At 35.4% G+C, this 26,590-nt stretch overlaps 1 protein-coding gene across 1 annotated transcript; it reads right to left on the reverse strand.

Annotated features, from left to right (window-relative positions):
- Positions 1-11,579: 11,579 nt before the first annotated feature.
- LOC130046288 (thyrotropin-releasing hormone receptor-like) lies at positions 11,580-23,236 on the reverse strand. Its single transcript, XM_048898430.2, has 2 exons — positions 22,993-23,236; positions 11,580-16,058 (listed from the first exon to the last, which is right to left on the reverse strand). The coding sequence occupies exon 2, from the start codon at positions 16,050-16,052 to the stop codon at positions 15,078-15,080; it is 975 nt and encodes a 324-aa protein (XP_048754387.2). The 5' UTR covers positions 16,053-16,058; positions 22,993-23,236; the 3' UTR covers positions 11,580-15,077.
- Positions 23,237-26,590: the final 3,354 nt, after the last annotated feature.

Here is a 26,590-nt window from a genome sequence, read left to right on the forward strand (position 1 = left end):
ATTGACAAATGGAATATAAATACACACCAGAGTTGAATATATGGATATAAAGGCCCATCAGCGCTGAAGACAGGGATGCATGTCTACTACGGTCTCTAGGTAGCAGTGTACTGGTGAATCTTCCATGGTTTTATTGATTTGTGAGCTGTTCTAATTGATCACTTTTCATTTTATACAGGTTGTCCGTTTGATGGATTTCAATACATGAATGAAAAAAGTTGTTGCTGTTTTATAATATATATTACATTACGGAAATTTATTTGAAATGTATAAAGGTATCATCATTTTTCCTAATCACATGACGATATGCTACTTTTGAGACAATAACTAACAGTAAATTGTTGTGCAAGTTGACCCCAGGTAAAGAAAAACAACTTTACAATTAATCAGGATCATGCAAAGATTCAGTTGACTCGTATTGTCAGCTGTATGAGAATGATGACTGTTTCCACGTTCTACTGACAACACCTTAATCAACGGCATATCAAACAAGACATATCTGATTATGTAGACAGATGTCAGATGTCTGTAATGTTTAAAAGTCATTCGAAATCGCATCAAATTAGATCCTACTCACGGTGCACAATGGTATGTGGGACAAATTGTTAACATTAGAGATGTATCTGTACATATATATATATATATATATATATATATATATATATATATGTGCATGTATATGCATTTATAGGGTATGTCATACTATTTGTAAATAACTACATGAAATAACAAACTTACTTCCGATGCCAAGGGCAGTTTAGATATTGGACAATAATCCAATCTCTACACAAGGAGTTTACCTCGTGGATTGGAATTCTTCAAGCTTTAAAGCCATTTCAAATCGATGTTTTCAATGATGTTAGCGGCAAGAGATACAATGTCATTCATTGCTGATAAATTCATGCATCATGTGTCATTGACGTATACTGTAAATTGCTACTTTACAAATCAGTGTTTTATACAATGTTCAAAATGTTTGGTACATGTTGAATACTTGCCAAATCCGATTATTGTCGAAAAGACAGTTTCTGCATCAGTGGAAACTGGGATGAAATCTAAATAGATAATAATATTCATATACGAAGATGCATGGATATTTCTTAGGTGGATAGGAAAGAAACCACTTCTAAGATTCATTTCAGAGTAACTTGGGCTTCCGGGGGTTTGACACTCAGTACTTAATAACCAAGAACGCAGAATGAAAGGAAAAACACAAATTCTTTTAAGCAACTCCTGTAGATCAGCTTTTGACTCGATTCGTTTGTATTTATGAAAATTGAAGATACCGAACAGTGATAAATCTACATAACTCAAATAAAGAATGCAAAAGTAAGAATAGGGCAAACACGGACTTCTAAACACACAAGAGGTGGGTGGAATCAGGTGTCTAGGAGGAGTAAGCATCCTTTGTTGATAGTTTTATAATTCTAACTCATAGTGATGCTTCACCAGCTGTTTGAAAAGAGCTTCAAAGTTTGTCTCTTTAGTGTAGTGTTAGTGCTAGTGTTTTAGTTTAACTTTTAGCCATGGGACGAGTAGGACCCGACCTGACGACGCCCTGCTTATGAAGCAAATTCTCTACCACTGGGCTACCACGACTGATCACCGAACCTAGGAATTGTATTGATTAAGTATATGTAATATAATTTTTGGTAAAGTCTATCCTTTTTTAGATATTGATTTGTTTTATTGCTCTAACAAATACACATCACTTTTGATATAGGCGCACCTATACATACCGTACCCCCCCCCCCCCTCAAGATGAAGTTGTTTACCTTTCATGTTTCTAACAATGAAAAGATGTCATAAAATCCATCAGCATTATACAATTTATTGCATGGTAGCGAGGGAGATATAAAGATTTATTTACCCTATTTTTCTTGGGTGAATAAATCTTCACATCCCCCGAGCATTCATTAAATAAATTGTTATCATACCGAAACAAAGTAAGACTACAAGATGCATTCGAAATTGGAGCCCGGTCATCTATACATTGTATGTAGCTGTGGTCGTCCTAACGGTAACACCGCGCCGTCAACGTATTAGTAGGTACAAACAACGAAACACAGTGATGTCTTTCTATTCTGCGTGAATGCTGATTTACTTGCTTGATTTTGTATAAGCCAAAATCAGACGATTTAACTGTGTATCAAAGACCCGCACATTCTGTAGTTTATGAACTATGAAAATAGACTGACTCAGCCTTATTGTGACATCACAGTATAATATGTCTACCTTGACGTAAAATGTATGGAAAATGCACGAGGCTACCGAAGGGGTGAACTATGATGGGGATATATAATGTTTGGGAGACAAGTGATTGTCTTAACCAGTCAGATTAGGTGTTGCATAGAATTCTCATACTGCGCTATAAAAATCGCTTTAGCAGGTCAACAGCTGATAGATCCTGCAATATACGCTGGATGTACTGAGCATTATGAATAGCTACTTGAGATGCATGATGTATATTGAGTTTATTATGGTCTCTATAACGCGTATAGTTGGATTAGACTCTAGAATATATGGTTTATGATATATGAATTCAACGATTACATGTATTCAGATTAGTACATGTACATGAACGGTGAAGATAACGAAGAGTGGAACTGATATACATTGATGAAATATATCAGGGAACATCCTTGTTGTGGAGACTAGATCGGTGTCTGTATTCCCGAGGGTAGATGTTATACCTGGATCACAAACTACTTCTTGAGGTTTCAGGTCCTTCAGGAATGATTTTCTTAGAGTCACAGGGCTGTGACAGGAAGGACTCGAAACCACTGTAATCGTCTTCTTTTCACCAAGAGAACAATGTCGACTAATGGACAATTGCAACGTAGAGGGTTCCCATATAATCCACTGAAAAAGACAAATATCGTGTATTGATGAAAGAGACAAGATTGTATTACAACCATGTGATAGAAAATTGAAACACTGCTATACTGTGTTGCATTTGCCGGGGGAGGTGCAGTGATAACATTATCATGAGATGTGTCCTTTCATTGAGTAAGCTATTCCACATTCGTTTGAAAGTGTATATACTATATACCAATTCAAGATCCAATGTATGTATGTGTGGGTACGATATAACACAATAGTGAAGTAAAGCTACCTCCACATGGCCAGGAATCCCTGTTTACGTTTTTTATTTTGTATTCGTTACAGGAACATTGAGATTGATCACTGTTCGTTATGTTCACTTTTCCATTCATTGTGAATATTCTCGGAAAATATCGCTTACTGTGTCATTTAAAAAATGTTGTTAAAGTTTTATATTTCATTATATTTTACTAACAACAAATTCACTATTTTGAACCTAAGGGAAGTTCACAATGTCTATTAAATATGATGTTGGAGTAGATCTGCAGGTTATGTTGGGGTTTTTTGGGCCAGGAACATCTCCAGATCAATATTATTATTAAAATTACAATTTGGAGGAAGGTAATCACTAAATCAAAATATTTCTAAAGATGCCATTATATAATCAATTTTATTAGAGCTCAGATAGAATCATTTCTTCAGACGAATTAATTTATATGAGCAACTTAAATAATTTTGCATCATTCATAATACGATATATCACTGTTCGTTATTTTCACCTTTCATCGGGTAAAGTAACTAAAATCAACACCATTTTCAAATTTACACTTTTCATACAATTACTCTCATCGACAATATTGAATTGTCATACAAATAATTGGTATCTATACAGATATCCTTACAATATCCATAGATTAGTCAGTGTATCGATGATACCATTCTTTAACGTTTTATGTACTAATTAAGTTTAATTGATCAACACTACAATGATGAAATATATTAATCTGTAAACTGATTTAATACACGAGCGCTTAAGTATGGCTTTAAAGATGGGAATTAGATCCATCGGCCACCATTTATTTATTTTCTAACAAATATAATTTTCATGCATATATTGAATAGAAATAACCCAGTGAATTCCAAAATAAAACAACACAGAGATGTTATTGTATAATTAGATTTTTTTTACAGAACGGAGACGTTGATGGTAATTGAACTCATACACTTTATGGCAAATGGGATATTTCCACGTTCTCCAACATCAGTTCCTATATCTATGTAGCGATATTTAATTATCACTTAGTTACCGTACCCGTGTCTCTCAACTGATTCATTTCATTAGCGCATTTTGTGCTTATGATCTATTTAGATTGGAATTGTGCACTGGCTCAAAATAACATCTCAAACAATGAAAGGCGAAGATAACGAACAGTGATCAATCTCATAACTCCTATAAGCAATACAAAGCAGAGAGTTGGGCAAACACGGACCCCTGGATATACCAGAGGTGGGATCGGGTGCCTAGGAGGAGTAAGCACCCCCTATCGACCGGTCACACCTACCGTGAGCCCTATATCTTGATCAGGTAAACGGAATTATCCGTAGTCAAAAACAGTGTGCCAAGAACGGCCTAACAGTCGGCATGAAACACGTCAGACAGCATTTGACCCAATTTTTTATTACACCAATATATAGATACACATACTATCTACCTATACTGTGAATACCAATTCATTCGCTTCATTCATAAGAGAGTTACAAACATTTTAGTATTATCCAATCAAAATGAAGCGCACCTGCATGCGCATGCAGATTGGTAATTGTGACCATTTAGATCAGTTAAGGATCTCAATACCTACCTATGACATGGATTTCAAACCATTTCCATGAACAACAAAAAAGTGAGACTGATTACGAAGTTAGCGTACGAAAATAGTTTTTCACATCTACAAATGATATACTTTCATCCTATTAAGGTTTCATATCGATCCCTTGTATATTCAGATTTTCCAATTTTTGTACCAAAATTGTAATGCACGTGGGTGTGCATACATGCATGTGCGAACAAAATGACTATCGTTCTGCGCAGTTACAAACGCTATACTAGCATCCTGGAAAGTTTCATATCGATACCTTTTGTAGTTTCTGAGAACACTCCCTGACACAAAAGTACCGGAGAAAAAAATAATATTAACTAGACTCGATCTCGTTGCAAGCAACGAGTAGGTCTTCCGTCCAAGAGAGAATCGTATCTAGGATAATGCAATTAGTGAAGAATGATTTGATATGAAAGGAATAAACATCTACATTATTAAAAATAGAGCAATACACAAATAAAAGATCTAATTTGTAAATGATAAAAAACATCCGGCTTTATTTTATTCGCTTCCGGTATCTCAGAAGTCCATAAAAACGGCTAAAAAGTCCACATACAGATTTTTTGGACAACTTATGGTTTCTAACAATCAACTTCCGGTTGAAATAATATGACTTCTTACACTCTACTAGACGATGTTCTGAGCATTAGAAATGAAAAAAAAAATGAAAAATTACATATTTTAAGCTACTTCCGTTTGACGACCGAATTGACGGCGATGGAAGTGAAACTTGTATGTTATGTATACAAGTCACCATTTAACAACCCTGAAATTTTCAAGACTCAATATTTGATCGTTTACGAGAAAACATCCAAAGAAAATATCAATGAATATTGGACATATCTCACAAACGGAAGTGAATTTTGAAAATAAAAAAATTGACGGTGGTCTAAAGATGGATAATGTTAATAATATATGTGAAAATCATATTAAACACATGTTTTACAAGCGTGAATTATGAGGACCTAGAAAGAACCCTTTTTGAAGTTTTTCTCACTAAACCGAAAGTTGATGTTTTAACTTCCGGTAAGTATCGCATTTTTGAAACTATACAAGAAACCTTAATGTATCTTGCCAATTTCGTTTCAAGAGTTTTGAAATTCGACGTTTTCTTTCTTCACTTCTGGTGACGATCATATGTATATGTCACATCTGTCAACATCTATCATCTCTGAAAGTTTCAAAATTAAATATTTGAACGTTTATTAGAAAACACCTCTACAAAATCTCTTTTTAAAATCGAAAATCGGACGTATCTCACGTACAGAAGTCAATTTTGAAAAAAAAAAATGACGTTACTCTAGAAATAGATAATGCCAATACTACATGTGAAAATCAAATCCAACACTTGATTTATTAGCGAGATTTATGGGGACAATGAAAGACCAATTTTCCAAACATTTTCTCCATTAACCGGAAGTTACTATTTTAAACAGTAAGTACTTTTCCGGCAAGTATCACATTTTCTGAAACTATGAAAGAGACCTAATCATACCATGCAAGTTTCGTTTCAAACACATACTTTTAAAAAAAATCGACGTTTTCTTTGTTCACTTCCGGTGAAAAAATTCGACGTTTTCTTTGTTCACTTCCGGTGACGAGCGGAAGTGACGGCCGAAAAAAATTCATATGCGTATGTCACATCTAGAAGTTGAGATATATCATCCCTGAAAGTTTCAAGACTCAATCTTAAACCGTTTATGAAAAATCGCTTGAACAAAATGACCTTTTAAAAACGGTAGATCGGACGTAATCAACGACCAGAAGTAAATATCAAAAAAAGAAAATGAATCTAGTTCATTTCATTGTGCATCTTTCCTGAAAGTTTGAGGAAAATCTGTCAAGTCATTTCCGAGAAATCGCGTGCACAAAATCGGGAAGAAAAAGAACAATAATAAAAATAATAACAAAAAAGAGCACAAGAAACAAAAACATAAGAAAAGGGTCTTCAATTGGAAACGGAAGACCTTGATAAGAAACAGAGTAAAACAATATGTTCCCAAACTTTGTTGGGGAACATAATAATAATAAGAAGAACAAGAACAAGAAGAAGAAACAGAGTAAAAAAAAAATGTTCCCAAACTTTCTTTGGGGAATTTAATGGGGGAAAAAGGTGCACAGTCTGGAATACATTGTGTACAAAGTTGTTTTAAAATGTGGCCCACCAACGCATTACAAAATAGACAGTTGGGCAAACACGGACCCTGGACAAATCAGAGGTGGAATCGGGTGCCTAGGAGGAGTAAGCATCGTACTCTGAAGTTGATTTTAAAAAGATGTTGGATTTCTCACTGATAATATATCTCCGTAGTCTTTGATGACCAGGTCTTCCAACAGTCTGTTAGAATTCAAATGGGCACGAATTGTGCTCCTTTGTTAGCTGACCTGGTTTATATTCTCATGAGGTAGAGTCTATTCAAAGGATTCTACATGACTAATAACATCTTTCCTAACCTTCCAATAGTCATTTCGATATATTGTGAAGTCGAAATAAAAGAAACCATATAGGCTTCTACTTCTGTATCGTACTTACAAATTTTATTGAACATACATTTTAAAAGGAAATTAAGCACTCGACCTGATGACAAACACGATGAATTCAGCTTCTCCATCGTAAACCTTGATTTATATCTATTTAGCAGTATTCAATTATCACCCTCATTAGGTATTTATGTCCCTGAATTGTTATGCTTATGATAATTTTTTTAATCGAGGCAAGATACTGAAAAAAAGTTTATATTACAGGAGTCTCAACAGTCTCGATTAAAGTCAACATTTCGCAAATTATATGCTCGTTACAATGCTCTAATTTACCAGTACAACCTGTCGTTGAGTCAAATTATGTCTAATATGTTTCATACTAATTGTTAGACCATGCTTTACACATTGACGTTGACTACGGATCACTCCGATTATAGGGCTCATGGTGGATGTGACCGGTCGACAGGGGATACTTAGTCGGTCAATAGGGAATGCTTACTCTTCTTAAACACCTGTTCCCATGTCTGGTTTACCCAGGGGTCCATGTTTCTCCAATTCTTAATTTTACATTGCTTTTTACAGAATTTTACAAGTGTTCAGTGTATGGTGCAGTATTATAGTCATAAAGTAGACTTTATCCAATATCTGTAAATGCATAGGAATGCAATGTAAAACTTCAATGTATTTGTGAAGTCTTTCCAATAGACAAAAGTATAAATGTATTGTCTTAAACAGAAGATATGTCCAGAATGCGTTATCTGCAAATAAGATAATGTTTTGTGTGTATTTATGTGTAATGTAACGCCACTCAGTGCGTATAAGTAATATATTACAGTTTATGGATGTGTATCAAAACAGGTCCTCTCCCTGTGGTCTACTGCAGTTATCCTGATGTAACCAGTGTATGCAGGATGTGGAGAGTAATCGTATAGTACAAGAACAACCAAGCTACAGGAGTGGGTACACCGGTCAAACCCCACAGAGGTCTAAGCTAATGAGCCAAGATCATGGACATTTCTGGAATTATGACCATGTTGATTAGGATAGATCATACATAATAACATCTTTATATCTACATTGTGACTTTGTAATGTGTTAGCTTGAAATGGTTACAACCATCTCGTCCATCTGTAATAGTGACTACTAAATTATTAGAACTATAGTTGTTAGGCCTTCAACTCTACATTTAGATATATCCACGATGTTTTACCTATTAACAAAATCATTTTCATTCAGATATAGATTCGAAATATCCAAACAAATTTGAAATAAAAGACACTACATATACCTCTACACCTGCTTCGTACTAAACTATTTTATTGAAAATAGATCTTAACGACAAACTAATGACACACGAAATGTGTTGTGTTTAGCTTCTTCTTCAACTTCCCATATCTACATGACATGTAGGAACTAGTCCATTATCACCTGTATGTAAAACTTATACGGTACCAATTTTGATGCACCAGATCCGCATTTCGACAAATAATGTCTCTTCAGTGATGATCAACCGAAATGTTTGAAATCCGAAATAACTATGAAGTTTTAGATCTAAATATAGCCAAAAACAGCGTGCCAAACAAGTGGAGCCAAATTCATCCTAGGATAAGAGCTATGCATGAGGGAGATAATCCTTAATTTTGAAATGAATTTCTAAATTTTATAACAGCAATTAAATATACATCCGTATTTTCAAACTAGTAACGAAGTACTTAGCTACTGGGCTGTAGAGACCCTCGGGGACTAACAGTCCATCAGCAGAGGCCTCGACCCAGGGATCATAATGTAAAACTTATACGGTACAAATTTTGATGCACCAGATGCGCATTTCGACAAATAATGTCTCTTCAGTGATGCTCAATCGAAATGTTTGAAATCCGAAATAACTATGAAGTTTTAGATCTAAATATAGCCAAAAACAGCGTGCCAAACAAGTGGAGCCAAATTCGTCGAAGGATTAGAGCTATGCATGAGGGAGATAATCCTTAATTTTGAAATGAATTTCTAAATTTTATAACAGCAATTAAATATACATCCGTATTTTCAAGCTAGTAACGAAGTACTTCGCTACTGGGCTGTAGAGACCCTCGGGGACTAACAGTCCACCAGCAGAGGCCTCGATCTAGGGGTCATAATGTAAAACTGATACGGTACCAATTTTGATGCACCAGATGCGCATTTCGATAAATAATGTCTCTTCAGTGATGCTCAATCGAAATGTTTGAAATCCGAAATAACTACGAAGTTTTAGATCTAAATATAGCCAAAAACAGCGTGCCAAACAAGTGGGACCAAATTCGTCCGAGGATAAGAGCTATGCATGAGGGAGATAATCCTTAATTTTGAAATGAATTTCTAAATTTTATAACAGCAATTAAATATACATCCGTATTTTCAACCTGTATATATGATTTTTATATTGATGTTTCGCTATATAAATACTCATGATTCTTATAAAAATAACAGACACATATTTTGAAACCTGTATTGCTCTTTGTTATAATAAACAATGGAAGTAACGTATGTTTCTTATTTTTCCTTTCATTACTATAAACACATCATTTATATTAAAAAATGGAAAGAAACATATTTACCCATTTCTAACAATCTGTTTACAATAATAATATAAAGAAAATGTTTAATTTCCCAACATTTTGATTAAATGTATACCGAATCTTATGGTTTTTGTTGCTTATTTTGGAATACCTTTCCATAGAAACTGTCAGTATAATCCACCACGCGGTGTTATGAATGAATATTTAACGTGAACCTTAAGACATAGATGTCCCCTATTGATTTTGAGGTCAAAAGGACAACGGTTAAACTACTCTGGACATACGCTATTGTCCGTTGAGAAGTCTTTCCTTGATAGACATCAAACCTGAAACACTGGTGCCCCCTTATGAATAGATGACCCCCATTGAATTTCAAGTCACAAGGTCAAAGGTCATACAAAATTACTCAAATGACCAGTTGCTTAGAAGTATTTTGAGAGACAAAACTTACAAGTATCATTATGGTAGCCTTTGACCGGTAGTTAAACCTTTATTTTCACTGTCTATACAGACATTCTACATTTTCAGTATTGCCACAAGGGGGACATATATTATTATTTCTAAAACATTTTTTCATGTTTGTTCTTATGTTTTAATACATTTTTTTTTCATGATAGTTATTCTGTACTTCTGCTCTCACAAGCGCCATTTCTGAAAAAATAAATAAAAAGTTAAAATCAAGTAGAATAATATTACGTAACGGAATTTCTGGTAACACGTTACACTCAGATAAAATATTTTTTAATGATTTCTCTATAAGATTGCATAGAACAATCATCAGAGATTAATCCCTTCATTTCTAAGATATATTATGAAAAGATGCTGAATTCTAGCAAATTGATAAATGTAAAGTTGCATAGTTACATGTATCATAAAGAGGACAGTATCAGAGAAAAACATGGCCTGTATTTCTTGCAGAGGATATCTGTATATGCTAGTGAATACGGGAACAATAACATATTTGTTTCTTCATAACATAGTTGATATTCAACAAACATATCGTTAATGATGATATTTTGTCAATATGTAGTTCAGTATTTGATGTCTAATCAAGCATTTCATTAAGTAGCATACGTTACTTTGAGTTACGTATGTTACCAGCATTTTACTCAATGTAATTCTTACATCAGAGGAATTTCGAGATATTTGGAATACGATATACATTCTTTGATATCAGAAGAACAAATTCAGACCAAAACATTCCATCTGCTTAATCAATATTGTATATCAAACATTGTTGTTGTAACAATACTTACCTAAGAGAAAATTAATCCTAATTCTCAAAGTTTAACACGTATTGACTTTCAAACTCAAATGTTCATAGTAGACGTTCATGTCGTATACCACATCATGCTGACAGAGAGCAAAAATACGCGGTAAATTGTTATATCATTCCTTTTAATTAATTTCTCGGTAACGAATGTTACATCATGAATGTTACATCTTGACACGTTTGTCAAATTTCAGACCAACCAATGATTTCTGCAAAAGAAATGTTTATATTTTCATTCTCTGTACACTACGAGATTTTCATAAAAGGGGTAACATTTGCTCTGCAAATACGTTTTCATAAAAAATTATTGTATCGTATGTTATATTTCTAAAATCGAAATGTAAAATTTTGAGAATAATGATGACTTCTTCTCAATGCCACATCCAAATATCGCTTGATGAATATTTTCCCAAAGTTTTTGAATATTTTAGCGCCAAAATAGATCAAAAACATAAAGATAATACGAAATCTTTGTTCATACATTGGGTGTTTAATTGACCCTATGATCACATAATATAATCTGGCGACATGGAGTAATATATACACCACTGCTTAAAATCATACGCAAAAGGTGTTAAACTTTTATTGAATGAAAATTTAGGAAATACAAATGATATAAACGCAAAGAAAATTAAAAAACACGCTCTCAGATTTTTATATTTGCTTGTTCAATTTTAAAAATTGAGTCGGCGACAGCCACGTATGTTACAAAATTAGGGTATCTACGCTTCCTACCAAGTTTATAAGTAAAGGGGAAATAAAAAGTATGCCATGCCTAGGGAGGCTATGGGTCCATGAATGTATGGCACACAAAATATATGATTTGATATAGCTTATTTTCTAATAAAGTGCCGGCGACATCGATTGCACGCTTTTATTGACTTTGGGTGAATAATTCAAATGGAAGTCCGTGTCAAGCAGCAGGGTACAGGAAAAGTGTATGGTTGTGTGTAAAATGAGTCACAAATTAAAATGTGGTTGTAGTTGATAAACAGGAGGATTATTTTATACATATAATATAGGTTTCCGATTTAGCACAAACATTTAAAGGAATTATTGCAAAGTTTGTTTGTTTGATGGTGGCATAAAAGCTTGATTACAAACGAACAAGATACATATGTTTCGTAATTTTTCTTTTCTTTACTTTTCCCTTTTAATGACTATAAACATCTTTACTGATATATAAAATACACTAAAACTCCATTAGGTTTCATACCGACTATTTAACTATGCAATTTTTATGCACATGTATATATATGCGTCTTATAATATATTACTTTCTTTTTGGAATCTCATTCGCAAACTTCATTGCAAACAATAAAGCATTGATTTATTCATGATTGTATATTGTTTAAGGGAGCGGTCAATATTTATTGGGGGGTTGGGACCGGTGCAAAATGCAATAGGACACACATTTATTTTGACTTACATACTGATAGGACTCCAACTTTTTTTTATTTTCAACACTGATAGGACAATTATATTTTTTGTTGCAAATGTAGCATTGAACAAAAAATATAATGAAGTATTTCAAACTTTTAATTCAACTATCTTACAAACAATAATACTGAATTGTATGCATGCTTTATTTCATGGCCAAGTTGAATATAGTACAAACAATTTGCAATAAAATACTGGACCTTTGAAAAATTTTAATATCAAAACATGCAATTAAAAATCACAAAAGAAGTATTCAGTTGTTAATAAAATTGCAAAAATTACATGTAATTTTTGCACGGAGTACGGATTTCAATCATAGAAAATAAAAAAAATGGTATATCATGTTTGTCATAGCTTGAATGATACAGACCAGAATTGAACTAAAGTCTAAACACATCTTTAATAATTTGATAGTTTGCCATTACAACCTATCATTGGGTCAAATGCTGTCTGACATGTTTCATACCGATTGTTAGGCCGTTCTTGGCACACTGATTTTGACTGCCTTTCATAGAGAATAATGAGATGTGAAACATACTTGTAAGTACATGAGACAACAATTCGGTGAAACAGTAATTAAAAAATAAGCAAAATGTAACACAACAATTTAAGAAAAAATAAGATGAAAATAATGAGATTTGTAACTTCACTAGAAAATCACCGAACAAACATGGCAAAGTGAACTTGAATCCCTCAGCTGATATAACATTTTTAAAGTGATAATTATGAAGAACCCCAGAGAATTTTAAAATGAAGTGAAAATGTTTAATCATGCATATATATTGATTTATTAGATAGGCTACACACATTTTTATTACACGTCTGATATAGGACAGGAACTTTTTTATATTCTTAGAAGTTAAAGCATAGAGGTTTCTTTTTAAATGGAAATATATGGAATGCACCGGTCCCAACCCAATCCCCCATAAATATTGACCGGTCCCTAACATCACTCTCGAGCATTTTTCACTGATATGGAGACGTCACCATTGCCGGTGCAGAATAGCATAATATATGTCTATGTTCGACGCTTACGGCCTCTGAGCAGTGACACGGGGCTTCGGTTTTTGCGGTCTCATCCAAAGGACCGCCCCATTTAGTTGTCTCTTTCGACAAACAAGGGATATTGATGTGAGGGCCTATTCTTTTTTTTTTAAATCAAATTAATTAATTACAACATCTGAATTAGTTCCTAGTCTCAACTACTTGTATCATAAATTATAAAATTGAAATACAAGTATAGGGGTATAAAAATTGACGATATAAACCGGAACCTGTAAAATAATGCAGATTTAGAATCTTTTTGATTAAACAATTCTTCCGCCACAAAATGTAGTTCCTGGTGGAGTAGATGTGAAGTTACCTGAGACTGATTACATTGTTACAGGGTTTTTTTTTCTTCCCTTTTTTTTTTGTGATTTGAGAATTTTAACTGTCAGAGTTGCAGAAACTTCTTCATGAGATTTCGACAAATCGGAAGTCATTTCAAATAATAAAGATGAATATGCCCAAATTCATGGATCTAACGACAGTTTTGAAAGTTCTCTACCTAATGAGCCAATCTATAATACTAGGAGATGTGTATCTCCTTAAATTTTCTCCTGCAATAAAACAGCCAAGCTGATTAGGTGAGCCTTCGTCTGCCTATCCGTTCGAAGAACAACTTGTGGAAAAACTACTTTCCGCACAATCAAAGCAGTTTCATATCTTGTCAGTTTTTATTGATGGATTAAACGTTCAGATGAACTCATGGTTGACGAGACTGAAAGGGAAACACCCGTGTTTGCCCAACTATCTATTTTGTATTGCTTGTAGGAGTTATGAGATTGATCACTGTTCGTTATCTTCACCCAAAAGGGAACCAGCAAAAGAGTTTCTCTGATTAGTCAATGTGTATTTTCTCTATCCAAAACATCGATAATATGTCTTTAAGTTAGTCATTAGTATCGCACGCGCGCACACACACACACACACACACACACACACACACACACACCTCTGGCGCTGCAAACACGAGTATCCTTTGCTAACAATACCTGATTGATTGAGAGATGCTACATGTAGCCTTAGGACACATGTCTTTGAAATCTAATGAAATTCAATTCTCATCACTACATATTTAACCACGTGATATCAATTCTATTTTCTTTCATTTGCATCCAATGCTATTTTCACATTTATGGACTTTCAAATATTTCAAACCTTAATGTCAACGAGGGCATTCGTGTCATACCGACTAATCCAATTCATTAATTGATGATGATATCCATCGTAAAGTAAGCAATATAGTGAATGGTAATTAATTCCCGTCTGGACTAATGAATGATCAGATAAACAATAATGTCATTGATTGTATATTGTTTAACGTCCTGTTCGATAATTTTTCACTCATATGAAGACGTCACCATTGCCGGTGTAGGGCTGCAAAATTTAGGGCTATGCTCGGCGCTTAAACGGTCGTCGAGCATGGAAGGGTCTTTACCGTCCCGCACCTGCTGTGACACAGGGCCTCGCTTTTTGCGATCTCATTCAAAGGACCGTTCCATTTAGTCGCCTCGTACGACAAGCAAGGGGTCCTAATTACCTATCCTAGTCCGTATCCTCACGGGATTACACAATAATTTGTAATCAGATTACACTGGTTCGTACAATGGTTGTCGAACTTTTAGACAGCCGATACTTCGTGTCTTTTGGGCGCCAGATCAAAGAGATGCGACGTCTTACCTTTGGGCTGTAGATGAAATAAATGATAGGGTTAATGGAAAGGTTAATGAGCCACGTGATACGACCGCAAATCTGTATCATCTTACTGTCACGCTCACTGTGCACTTGAAAAAAGTTCAACGCGAAAGTAATGGGGAAAATAATGGCTGAAACAATGTAGATCATAATAATGATAAGAATCATCGTAGACATCCGCTTAATTTCTTTGCTGATTCGATACGAGCTGACGGATCTCTTCAGATTATATATCTTTCGTGTATGAAGCACAGTCATAAATGTACAAGGAACCAAGATAAGATAACCCCTGAATAGCAGAACAACAATCCCTACGTATTTTTCATCCACTTGGAATCTGGCTAAATAATACGCAAGACCGAATATCACACTAAAAATCCACATCAGAATAGACGCTGATATAACATTGCGTGTCCCCACGGTTCTCGCCTGAAGGGGCATTGCGATCAGGTAGTAACGTAGTCCAAGCAACAACACCACGTGAGAAGCCGACGCATGCGCTGTGATATAAACCAGCGTCATAAAAAGTTTGCCGTAATCATTTGCTAACGTCATATCGATACTCGCTACCATCAAATGGCATACGTATTGTAGCAATGACAAAAAGTCCGCAACTGCAAGCGTTCCTATGACCATGAATGTAGGCTTGTGGAAGTGTTTCACACGAATTATAATTCCGATTGTTATCAGATTACCGATCACGCCGATGGCTGATATGACAAACAGAAACACTACAGTGGGCGTGTCCTCCACTTCTAGATGAATAGGAATAATATATCGTGTCCCATCCTTCAATGCTACTGCTTTTGTTGTCGTCGCATCAAAATACAAAGATAATTCGTGATCTCCAAATGAAGAGCTCATGTCTTCCTGAAATGATAATATCAATACACAGATATAGGATGAAAGGTGACGATAATAAGCAATGATCAATCTCATAATTGCTATAAAGAGTTGGGCAAATACGGACCCCTGGTTATACCAGATGTGGAATCAGGTGTCTAGGAGGAGTAAACGTCCATTGTCGACCGGTCACATCCGCCGCGAGCCCTATCTTGATCAGGTAAACGGAATTATCCGTAGTCAATTAACAATCGGTATGAAACCCGTAAGACAGCATTTGACCCAATGATACGTTGTATTAGCAAACTAGGTCTTTATAACGGTCATATATCAACTGTAGCATTTGATAGGTTAATACATGTATTTATCGACATATTGACCGAATTGACATTGCAGGGTTAATATGTATATAATTTCATGGGGTTGTATTAAAGACGTTATTTGACTTCAGTAAACAGGTCTCCTAGTCCGTCTGATAGTCATCAGGCAGAGGTATAATACATTACAGAGAATGCTTGTTAATGGAAAGATAGTTTTTATGTGTTCTACTTTGACTCTGGAATTTGAAACACGTTCTAGTTTATTATTGATGCCTCAAACTCTAAGTCCTTGTGAACAAAAATATTTGTAAAGTTGGAACAGATTCAAGTATATTCATGTTTATTTATGGGTTTTTGTGCCAAGGTATGGCCCTTGGGTTCAGACAAAAAACCGGCTTCACGCAAGTTGCACAAAATATACATGTAGTATATTTTGGCCAAACTTCTATGTTCAAAAAGGGAATTACTTTGTAGATAATTCTCAGATTAAAAATAAATCAAATTAGAATTTCTTGTGACTATGCACATCTGCACATTGTGTACACATTGTATACATGAAATTCTGGACAGCGGTTTCAAAGGAGTTGCGCCGACAAACTGTTTTAGTGATATATTTAATTTTGGCCAAACTTCTAAGTTGAAAGGGGCATAACTCTCATAAAAACAAGCATTCTGAGATTATTGCATAGCAATGCATAAAAGATAGTCCTCTACCAGCAGATTTTTTACGAGAATATAATGCAAACTTCATGCATAATTTCTGCGAGCATTACAAACAAATACGGAAAACTGAGTATTTGCGCTAATTGTCTGAATCCAATGGCCATACCTTGGCACAAAAACCCATAAATAAACGGATTAAAACAAATTCTTGTCATGATAAAGCAATGTACCAAATCCCAAATGAATATTTGCAAGCAAGACAAAAAAAGTGGGGAAAACTTGGTATAATTTGCGTTTTATTTTCTAAGATCAAGGCCCGTAACTCAGTAAAACAAGAGGCCCCATGAGCTTTTACGGTCACCTATGTACCACGCATCACATTTTCCAAGGTTCGTGACTTGTGTGCATGAAATCTCGAAACAATATTAGGTCTAAATCTGAAAAAAAATCATTTTGATTTGAAAATATGCTATGATGATAGCTTTGTCTGTACATTTAACTATAATCATTCAGAAAATTAAAACTAAATTCAGATTTTATTAAAATAATGATTTTGGTTCTACTTCAAATATAGCATTATATAGAAATTTTGTACGCGAAAAAAAAAATGTAATTTTGCTTCATTCAGAGCCTCTGAATAGATTTTCGAACAAAAATATCAGTAACAAAAGCTTATACACCTTATTTTTCTGTCATTGTAGTAAAGCACATAAACAATTTTCGACTGTAAATGACAGCTAACCTATCGTATAGACGCTCTTCTGTGTAGGAGGTGCATTCAGTATATTACTCTAATTGCCAAAGTGTACCGGAAGACGATAAAATTATAATGGGTTTATAAGTCATTACAATATAATAAATGTTTTGATTCTGTTGAGGTAGTAGCAGGCAGATAATTAACGTACCGAATATTCCACCTAATTCACCTCAGCTTTACTTCATTGACCATATATGTCAAGAATAGATAGTTGTGATGAACAATTAGTTCTCTTGTCTGTTGTCAAACATAACTATGGAAGTCCAGAAGTGCTTACAAAATATATAGACATCAGAAGAAAAAACTAGATCATAGACTTTGATTGTACATGTACGTCTACCACTCAATTACAACGCCCGAAAGAGGAAAATAGAGGTGTTTACAAACCACTGGACCGCGGTTGATGGATAGAACCAGCTCAGTTCCCACCCTCAACGTCACGTGATGGATTTCTAAACCACAGTTTGAGTTAGTTAAATCATACTGTATCTGTATTGCGACTATTTAATAATAAATAAATGTGTTTCAAATTTGCAGATAAACGGATTCAATGTCAACTTGAAAGCTCGTTGTTTTCTTATCAAGAAATAAAACATATTGAAAAAGCATCTAGATTTTATCACGGATGGAACAGTTTTAGAATTAATCATGACACACACATGGAGTAACAGGACGGAGACTGATACTCCGCGGACTTTATGAAAGAGACTCTTTGGCGGATTGATTGTATATTGTTTAACAATCTTTCACTCATATCGAGACGTCATCATTGCCGGTGAAAGGCTGCAAAATTTAGGCCTATACTCGGCGCTTATGGCCATGAAGCAGGGAGGGATCTTTATCGTGCCACACCTGCTGTGATACTTTGCAGTATCGTCTGAAGGACCGCCCCATTTAGTCGCCTCTTACGACAAACAAGGGGTATCTCTACGGGATATCCATTAAACGTCTTCATTTTAAAAAGTTCCATCACCAATTCACGGTTGCCTGGTAAATAGAACGCTGACTTTTTATTGATTGAATATTGTTTTACGTCCCTCTCGAGAATATTTTACTCATATGGAGACGTCACCACTGCCGGTGAAGGGCTGCAAAATTTCGGCATATGCTCGGCGCCTATGGCCTTTGAGCAGAGAGGGATCTTTATCGTGCCACACCTGCTGTGACACGGGACCTCGGTTTTTGCGGTCTCATCCGAAGGACTGCCCCATGTAGTCGCCTTCTACGACAAGCAAGGGGTACTTAAGACCTATTCTAACCCAGATCCCCATGGGGTATCTTCATTAGTATGCCTATTAAACGTCTTCATCCTAAAAAGTTCCATCACCAATCTGCCTGGTAAATAGAACGCTGGCTTTTAAACTGGAATATCCTCGACAGTCACGTTAAACATTCATTGGGTCAAATGCTGTCTGACGTGTTTCATACCGATTGTTAGACCGTTCTTGGCACACTGATTTCGACTACGGATAATTCCGTTTACCTGATCAAGATATAGGACTCACGGCGGGTGTGACTGGTCGACAGGAGATGCTTACTCCCCCTAGGCACCTGATCCTACCTTTGGTATGCCTAGGAGTCCGTATTTGCACAACTATCTATTTTGTATTCCTTATAGGAGTTATGAAATTGATCACTGTTCGTTATCTTCACCTTTTATGCAAGACATTTGAAATAGGTAACGACTGTTGCTTTGCCAAAAGTAACATGCTCTTCGGACGAGACCTTTAACCGAGGTCACGTGTCATGGTAAGCGTTGTCACAATAGAGAAACCTCACTGCTATTGGGCTAGACTTCAATCCATGTACGTAGACAAAATTTGTAGCACTTCATGTACAGCTGGTGACTTCAAAATGAGTGAAAAATCTTGAGTTGGATGTAAATCAAATCCTCTCTTCGTATCGCTGTATACGTCACAGTCTAATGGCTTAACTTGTCGTTTCATTTCCGTAATATTGACTATAGATTAAATCATTTAATTTCCTGTAATAGGCGTTTACTTTCAATAATTATCTCGAGTAATACGATTGTGGCCCATAGATTACGGTCTGATAATTGTTACACAGGGGTCATTTGATGAATCACGATACCGGAACCAATTAGTTATATATATATATATAAAAAAAAAAAAAAAAAAAAAAAAAAAAAAACCTCAGCTATTATCATGTCATCGAGTAGTCGTGTTCGATAAAATTTCCAGGGCAAAAAAAAAACCAAGATGGTCATGGGCCACATCGCTGACATGAATCACCTTGGCCCTGCTGTTCAGCTACTGTGATTTTTAAAAACAAATTTTTGCAATTTTTAATCCCATGAAAATTTTTGACCCCATATCGTGGTTCCAACCTAGCCCCATAGCGCCACGACATAACAAGGTTTGATACAAAAATCATGGTATCAAATGTATGGTCTTTCCATGAAGAATATATCTAAATATGTGTGTGTGTACAACACATGGAATCCGTTCAGAGGATGTTGCGGAAGTTAGTCAGTGAAAATCAATGATAGAGGTTACAACAAATTCTTTGGTACCAACAAAAAATGTTTTGTCACAAGGAATGCATACATGTATATGAAGGATGTATCCCTCACTATGCAAAAGTTGTGAGCAGGTAAAACTTTAAATTAAAATTCTAAAAGGGTCATACTCCAAGGTCACAAGGCCAAACATGGCTTTTGACATAAAGAATCTTTATACAATATATGAAAGCACTTAACTAAATCAGGAGATATTGCCTAGGTTAGATTTTCTTCAGAGTAGGTCAAATTCAAAGTTTAAGCTCACAACGGCAAAAACTTTGGTACTAAACGAGCGGTCTTGTCACAAGGACTACATATACCTCCCATCCCCCCACCACACCCCCAGTCTTGAGGGCATAATAAAAACTTGAATCCGCAGAGGTTAAGAACATTTTCATTTTGATATATTTAGTGTGGTCCTGCTAATCTTGGAAAAAATGTCTTTTCATTCATTTCCTGTATACTCCATTCAAACTTTGATCACTTGTTATGGCTCCTTTGATCTCCTATTATGGCTTCTTCCATTGGGGATCTGGGTTAGAATAGGCTCTCAGTACCTTTTGCTTGTCGTACGAGGCGACTATATGGGGCGGTCCTTCGGATGAGACTGCAAAAACCGAGGCCCCTTGTCACAGCAGATGCGGTACGATAAAGATCCCTCCCTGCTCAAAGGCCATAAGCGCCGGACACAGACCTAGATTTTGCAACCCTTTACCGGCAATGGTGACGTCTCCATATGAGTGAAAATTCTCGAGAGGGACGTTAAACAATATACAATCAATATCATGGCTCCATCCTACCTCCTTGGCCCCTGAATTGAACAAACTTGAATTTGCACTATTGGAAAATCCTTGCAGATTATTATGACTAAATCATGGTCCTGCCGTTCTTAAGATGAACCTTTTCAAATATGTTTCCAAATCTATTCCATCATAAAACTTTTATCCCCTATTGTAGCCCCACCCTACCCTTGTGGCCATGATTTGAACAAACTTCAAACTACACTACCTGGGGATGATTGCATGCTTATTAATATGAGTATTCATGGCCTTGTTGTAAGATTTTTCCCTATTTATTCGCATGTAAAAATTTGATCCCTGTTGTGGCTCCACCTTACTCCCGGGGGCCATGATTTGAACAAACTTAAATCTACATTATATCAGGAAGTATTCATAAATTTCAGCTTTTCTGGCCTAGTGGTACTTAAGAAGAGGAATGTCTCCATATGAGTGAAAATTTCTCGAGAGGAACGTTGAACAAGATATAATCAAAACACAAGAACATACAATTAAAAAGGAAACAGAAATGGCAACACATATGTAAGCTCTTAGTTTCATTCTTTCCAGGGGCCCATGTTTGCCTGCTCTCAATTTTGTATACTTTTTAGAATATATGAGATTGGTCAATTTTGCATCTTTTTTAAGATCTATAAGATTGGTCACTATTTATTTTCTTCACCCTTTTCGTTGATGCCATTTTCTAAAATCCCAAAATGTATCGATTGCTCTTGACGTTGGAGGATTTAGAAAGTTTTAGGGGGGGGGGGGGGACAATAACATCGATCAGAGACTTGTCACGCCTATCGTGGCGCATGCCTTGTTTTAGAGTCCCCGCCTCCTCCAAAAAACTCATCTGTCTATCATTCCGTTTGGATTCGAACCCGTAATCGAAAACTGCACCATCCGGATGAACACGAATTTAGTAAAATAATTCGAATGGTGAAGGTCGTCTAAAAATGTCTTTAAATTCAATTGCAAATTCTAAAGAAATGATGAATTCATATAATGTATTAGTGTTTAAAGGGGGGGAGTATATTGAGTAATTAAGGAAAAGAGACGTGCGACGGGAGCCTGGAGGAGTTCCGGTTCAGAAGTAGTACGTGTAGTATTTGAATGATTGAGTATTACATGCACAAATTTTGATCTGCCGCTGATCACGAGCGAAAAGTTTGTTTAAAGGGACTGATTCACTATTTCCCCCAAATTTTCTATTTCATTTTTCATGATCAAAATCTACTGTCTAATGTGTTTAAAAGATTTCGCATACTATTAAGAATTAAGGTGATACATTATCACAGAAGCTCATTTTAGAAAGTTAATTATTTGTTTTGTAAAAACAGATTGCGGTATGTTATTGTTTACGACATTTCAAAAGAAATGGATATCGATCTTAGTTTATTATATCATTCACATTTCAAGCATTTTTGGGGTAAAATGTGTCATTTAAAAGTTAAAATTTGTGACTATGCAAATTTAAGATGCTTTATATTACAAAATCAATATTTCACTTGTTTGTTTGTATACATAAAAAGACTCGAGTCTTTGATTACATAACATAGATTTAAGTCTACAATATTGCCTTTATTCTTGCATTCAGAAGGTCAAAACTTTGGCTGTCAACATTAAATGGGTTATATTTTTAATGTTTAACATAAAAAATTAAACATATTTTTATCAAAAATCGTGAACCAGACCCGTTTTATAAAAGTGTCCTTTTTATCTTTTACATAATTGTGAAATGTGATAAAACGCCTCTGCGAATTAAACTTTTCACTTTTCAATTAATCCCACGATCTGAAGATACATATCGTTACTCGACAATCGACAAGTTTACTAAGTATAATGTTCATATTCACATGCATTTTCTGATCGTGCTGATGTTTACTTAGCTGTGAAAAAATAAATAAAAGTTCATAATTACCTAACACGTATAGTACCGAAATCTTGCCTCCACAAGGTGTATTTCTTCACCCGAGATAGTATTCCTGTTCATTTCACAAAACAATCGACGCCCCTAAACGCGAGGTTATCACCATCACTATGAAGTACATACTAATATATAGGTCATGTAACAACAACCGGCGTTGTGCATGTCTAAGTATTCTTAGAAGTCATAGGTTTTATAACAGAGGAAAACAGTGTTGACTCACAGGAGTAATGGCTGCAAATCAATAGAAAATAAAACCAGTAAAACATTTAAATGTTAATATGTAACAGTATTCCGAACCCATCCTTTACATCGCATTATATATAATACATGTAACTAGCATTTAACGCGCGCTTGCCTGGCTATATGATAATTCAAGAGCTGTGTTAAAGGGGGGATATTTATGCTGTAGTCTATTGTTGGATGGGATCGATGGTGACAGAAAAATTGCTCGAACGACCTACAATTTTATCAGAGTTGTTGGGATAGTCAGCCACTCTGTGAACAGTATTTGATTTATAATGTGATCATGTTCCCAACATTCATGATAAAATTTCATGACGTGCTTGTTTTGGGGGAATGGGCGTTGGGTACGCGATTGTTGGCACTTAATAATAACCTTTATGCTGGGTAACTTTGATAACAAAATGTTGGCACTTAATAATAACCTTTATGCTGGGTAACTTTGATAACAAAATGCATGTATTATCAGGTCTCTCCCTACATCTTCTGAATTCTTTTGGTCTCATTCTATTTCACTTCATTAGGTTTTGATTACCTGTGAAATAGCAAGACATTTGGGAAACATTTTGTCCGTCCGTCTGTCACATCCTGCAACTTAATCTGTGTTCCTTGTGTGACGGTCATTAAATATATGTAGTCGTTTCTGCTCCCTTGATTTTTTATGCCAACATTTTATTGCTTTTTCTATCTATTTTTGAAAATTGAACAGTCGGCGAAGTCGTGATCGGGCGCGTTATTAGAATAGTCGGCGAAGTCGTGATCGGGCGCGTTATTAGAACAGTCGGCGAAGTTGTGATCGGGCTCGTTATTAGAATAGTCGACGAAGTCGTGATCGGGCTCGTTATTAGTCCCCTACCGACGAAGTCGAAGGGGACTTTAGGTTTGCAATTCGTCCGTCTGTACGTCAGTTCAGTTTTCCGCACTTTTTTCTCTGTTCTTGCAGATATTCATTTGATATTTAGTATGTTGCTTTGTCATAACAAGTTACAGATCAAGTTCGAGTTTCGTTGCATTCTTGCATGTATTACTTCACACATCTGAGGACATTGCCAGTTTCAGAAACAGTGATAGTGTTGGATGAATACGTATAAAATTATTGGCCTAATCAATATTAATTTAAGAGTTTAGTACCTACAGTTTGCAAGCATAATACATGTACATGCAAGATCCAATTGTTCTGAATGTTTCATGTCTACAGCAGGTAGGTTAGAATAATTATATGAATGTCAATAATTGTACTATATGAATAAAGAAAGCATGACTTGTTGACTTGATAACAGGGGGCACCAAGGGACAGTGCCTGTTAACAGTCTGGTAATGAATTAATGTACCCGACTGTTGGTCTTGTAATCTCAGTAACCAAGAAATCTTACAAGTGTCAAACATGAAACATTGTATATATGTGTACAATGTAATTAGATGTAATACTTGTAGCATTATATTCCACTGTCCAAACTCATTTTACTGATTTGGATGAAGATATTTTTATGAAACACGTCAGACAGCATTTGACCCAATGATCGGTTGTACTGGAAACTACATCATAAAATAACCCTTTCTTCTATTTTAAGACTCCACGAGAATAAAAAAAAATGTTTCTCATCATCCACGGAATTGTTGTTGCATCTAAGACAATGTCTCTCGTGTCACATACGCTGCGCTACCAGTGACCTCATTCAATGAATTTGATTTGTAGCTTCACTTTACGCCATCTTCCCAAGCGAAATATTTGTGATGTATCACCTGTCTCATTGGGAATGCGATTTATCACAAAACCTCACACTTGGAAATCGGTTTAAAATGAAACTTGCGTTTAATGTTTTATGTTCCTATATTATAAGGGAAAGTACCGCGTGACTTTTTACATCCTGATAATGATATCATTTGTTGTATTATTTTTAAAAATTCTGACTCATTTCGGAAAAAACACACCATGTATTGTGATTTCATTATATATTGAATTCTGTCTAACCTAGAAATGGCGTGGTTTGAGATCGCACAATGCATATGGTCCATAAATTTATTTTCTCGGATAATTGTTTTACCACAATTCCAACTGTCTGTAGGTGTATATTATTTCATTAGCGCAGTCATAAAACAATCAAAAGTTCTATACATCCTGTTCTTCGTCATCAGGAGAAATTAGATTAATTCATACTCGCGTCAATTAAACGATCGAAACACAGTATATGCATGTGTATGTATCTAAAATCACACACACACACACACACACACACTGCAAGAACGCAAACGAATGTCCAGTATTCACGTCCACAGCATTTACACGAGAGGCGTAGACTTACAGATTATGTCTACTCGGTTCACAAGGACCGCTCACTCTGGAAGGCGTTCGGATGGCAGGATACCGTTATTTAACAGTGTCAGTAATATTCACTTCAGTCGTGTGGACAACACATTTGATAGCGTGATCTTCACCGGACGTCTTAATCATCACCAGTGGAAAATGTTCTTCCATTCCATTTGATCATTATCTGAAATCTGTTTTCTAACTTAACGTAACGCAAGTGATTCAATCTTTCGAAAATCAATGTTTGTAAATCAACTTAACAAAAATGATCAAACACGTAGCAAAAGAGAAGGGGGTACCATTTTCCCCCGACAATGTCATTACTTGTTAAGTTGGTTATCTTAACAAGCAAAGTTTAATCTTAAGGTTGTCTCCTTTTTATATAGTAGTGTTGAATTATAGTGGAATCATTTAATAACTTCTAAAGTGATGACTTAACAACGATGCTGATTGGACGAAAAATTCGTTTGATTTCTGTGTCAAACACAAAATTTGTCCGAAGTTGATATCCAATAAGCACGCGGGACTACTTTTCTCTGGAATGCGTCTTCCCCATTAGCGGCCGTTCTTTTAACGCTATTTATAGAACGGGAATTTCCACACATGCATTGTAAACGAAATGTATTAGTTTGATGCTACCAAAATAAACACAACCAAAGATGTGAATAAAATACAAATTAATTTAAAGAAACAACACACATAGGCCTAGTGATGACGTGGTAGAATAGTCAACTTGATGACTTAGGGCACTGACTGGTAGAAGTAGACATATTACGGTATATATATCGTCTGCTTTACGAGTTCGATAACTTGACGGAGTAAGCAGCGACTTTTGATCTGGTAAATATTAATAAAATTGAACTGCGTTATATGGGGTCAGTCAACGAGGGTAATTTAGATGAAAAGGTGTTGAGCTTTTTACTTGATATTGAAATGGAGCCGAGTCGCATTCCACCATTCCTACGATACAACCAGTGTTCAACGTCTCGAATGCAATGCAGCATACATCCAGTCACCACTTGTTCTCTTCCTTTATATCTA

The sequence above is a fragment of the Ostrea edulis genome, chromosome 10, assembly GCF_947568905.1.
Source record: "Ostrea edulis chromosome 10, xbOstEdul1.1, whole genome shotgun sequence".
NCBI classification, from domain to species: Eukaryota; Metazoa; Mollusca; class Bivalvia; order Ostreida; family Ostreidae; genus Ostrea; species Ostrea edulis.

Excerpts from the sequence above, each read along its gene's own strand:
- LOC130046288 (XM_048898430.2), bottom strand. The coding sequence starts at position 16,052 with ATGAGCTCTTCATTTGGAGATCACGAATTATCTTTGTATTTTGATGCG.